This window comes from Octopus bimaculoides, chromosome 7 (assembly GCF_001194135.2).
Source record: "Octopus bimaculoides isolate UCB-OBI-ISO-001 chromosome 7, ASM119413v2, whole genome shotgun sequence".
Classification (NCBI taxonomy): Eukaryota; Metazoa; Mollusca; class Cephalopoda; order Octopoda; family Octopodidae; genus Octopus; species Octopus bimaculoides.
Window position 1 is genome coordinate 3,837,445 of NC_068987.1, and position 1,552 is coordinate 3,838,996.

The following is a 1,552-nucleotide window of genomic DNA, read 5'->3' on the forward strand; positions in this document are numbered from 1 at the left end:
TATATATATATATATATATATATATATATTTATTAAAAGTCACCTTTTGTAATATTCAATGTATAACTACAAGTTTAATCAGTCTGCTACAAATGACAAAAATGCTGAGAAGAGTTAAACCATCTGACTTCGAGTGAATGGAGGCGATTTTCGTTTCGAAGTAAATGTGGTATTTGCTTGTACATACGTATACATACATACATACATCATATATTATGTAAGCCTGTCGACTTGGCAGGGAGACCAGCAAACTCAAAGGTACGCCACGGCCCGAGATGTTACGAAATTCTACTGCCATTTAGACTGTCCTTCTACTGCTTATATCATTGCACCGCCCTTTATTTGGGACACAGTAAAATCGATTGCATCAATATTCAATAAATTTTATTTTATGGAGCCTCGGGAGGATGAAAAGCTCTTACGGAGATTTGAACACAGAAATATAAAGCAACACAACTAATTGTCACCGGGTGTTTTATCTGTCGCTCCACCAATTCTACAAGTTCACCAATCATCCACATATCTACCTATCTATCATCATCTTATCGTATTCAATGGTAAATGTGGTTTCTGTTGTTCTTATTGCTAAAACTGATATCTACAGTTCGTTTTGTTTATTATTTTTTTCCCCCCATAGACGGCGGAAGTGGAATGGCTGAAATCTCAATTATATAAACTTGACCTTTTGGGGCTCAAAAAGCAGGTAAGGCAAGTATAATTTACAATTCTATCATTTTTTTTTTCTACCGGGAAAATACTCAGCTTAGTGGTTACAGCTTTTGGTTCATGAACATAAAGTTATGAGTTCAAATCCTACACTGGGTGGCCAAGAATTTGAGCTGTGAATAGCATTATACAAGACTTGTCCATTCTATTATCACTGTTCCCTTCTGTCCTTATAAGCCAGTAGTTCTCAACCGGGATCCATATAAGCTCTTTGAGGGTCCACGCAAGCAAAATAGTTAATTGGGGATCCACTGTTATATTTTAAAGGTGAACAATTTTGCTTTAGCCGTGATGTCACGCTACTGGGGTCACTAAGGGTTTAATTAGATTCACAGACTATATTTCATCGCGTGGTTTAGTGGTTAGATTATTAGGACTACGATCATAAGGCCGTGAGTTCGATTCCCAGCTACGCATTGTGTCCTTGAGCAAGACACTTTATTTCACATTGCTCCAATCCACTCTGCTGGCAAAAAAAAATGAGTTGTACCTGTATTTCTAAGGGCCACACTTGACACATCCTGTGTCATGCTGAATCTCCCTGAAAATTACGTTGAGAGTACGCGTGTCTGTGGAATACTCAGCCACTTGTGCGTTAATTCCACGAGTAGGCCGTTCCGTTGGTCAAATCAACTGGAACCCTCGGCATTGTAACCAATGGAGTGCCAGTTTACTCACCTTCACACGTCCCTTGTAATTCCATGGTTTTTTTTTTATGCCAAACAATTAAATGAAATTCATCTTTCATTAACTCTGTAGTGAAACCTCTCTCTCGGCCATTCAATCATAAATGATAACGAAGCTGCTAACATCTAGCCTTCGGTTG

At 38.3% G+C, this 1,552-nt stretch overlaps 1 protein-coding gene across 3 annotated transcripts in view; it reads left to right on the forward strand.

The window, feature by feature from the left end:
* LOC106874128 (uncharacterized) overlaps positions 1–1,552 on the forward strand; it is a 17,824-nt gene that overhangs the window by 13,600 nt on the left and 2,672 nt on the right. For 2 of the 3 annotated variants that reach the window (XR_001409968.2, XM_052969165.1), the window contains exon 4: positions 638–703. Coding sequence is in view for 2 of the 3 variants with exons in the window: in XM_052969165.1 (XP_052825125.1) it covers positions 638–703 (66 nt within the window). In the remaining variant the exon portion in view is untranslated. Of the gene's footprint in view, positions 1–637; positions 709–1,552 lie in introns of all 3 variants that reach the window. The other variant, XM_052969164.1, reaches the window with a different exon arrangement.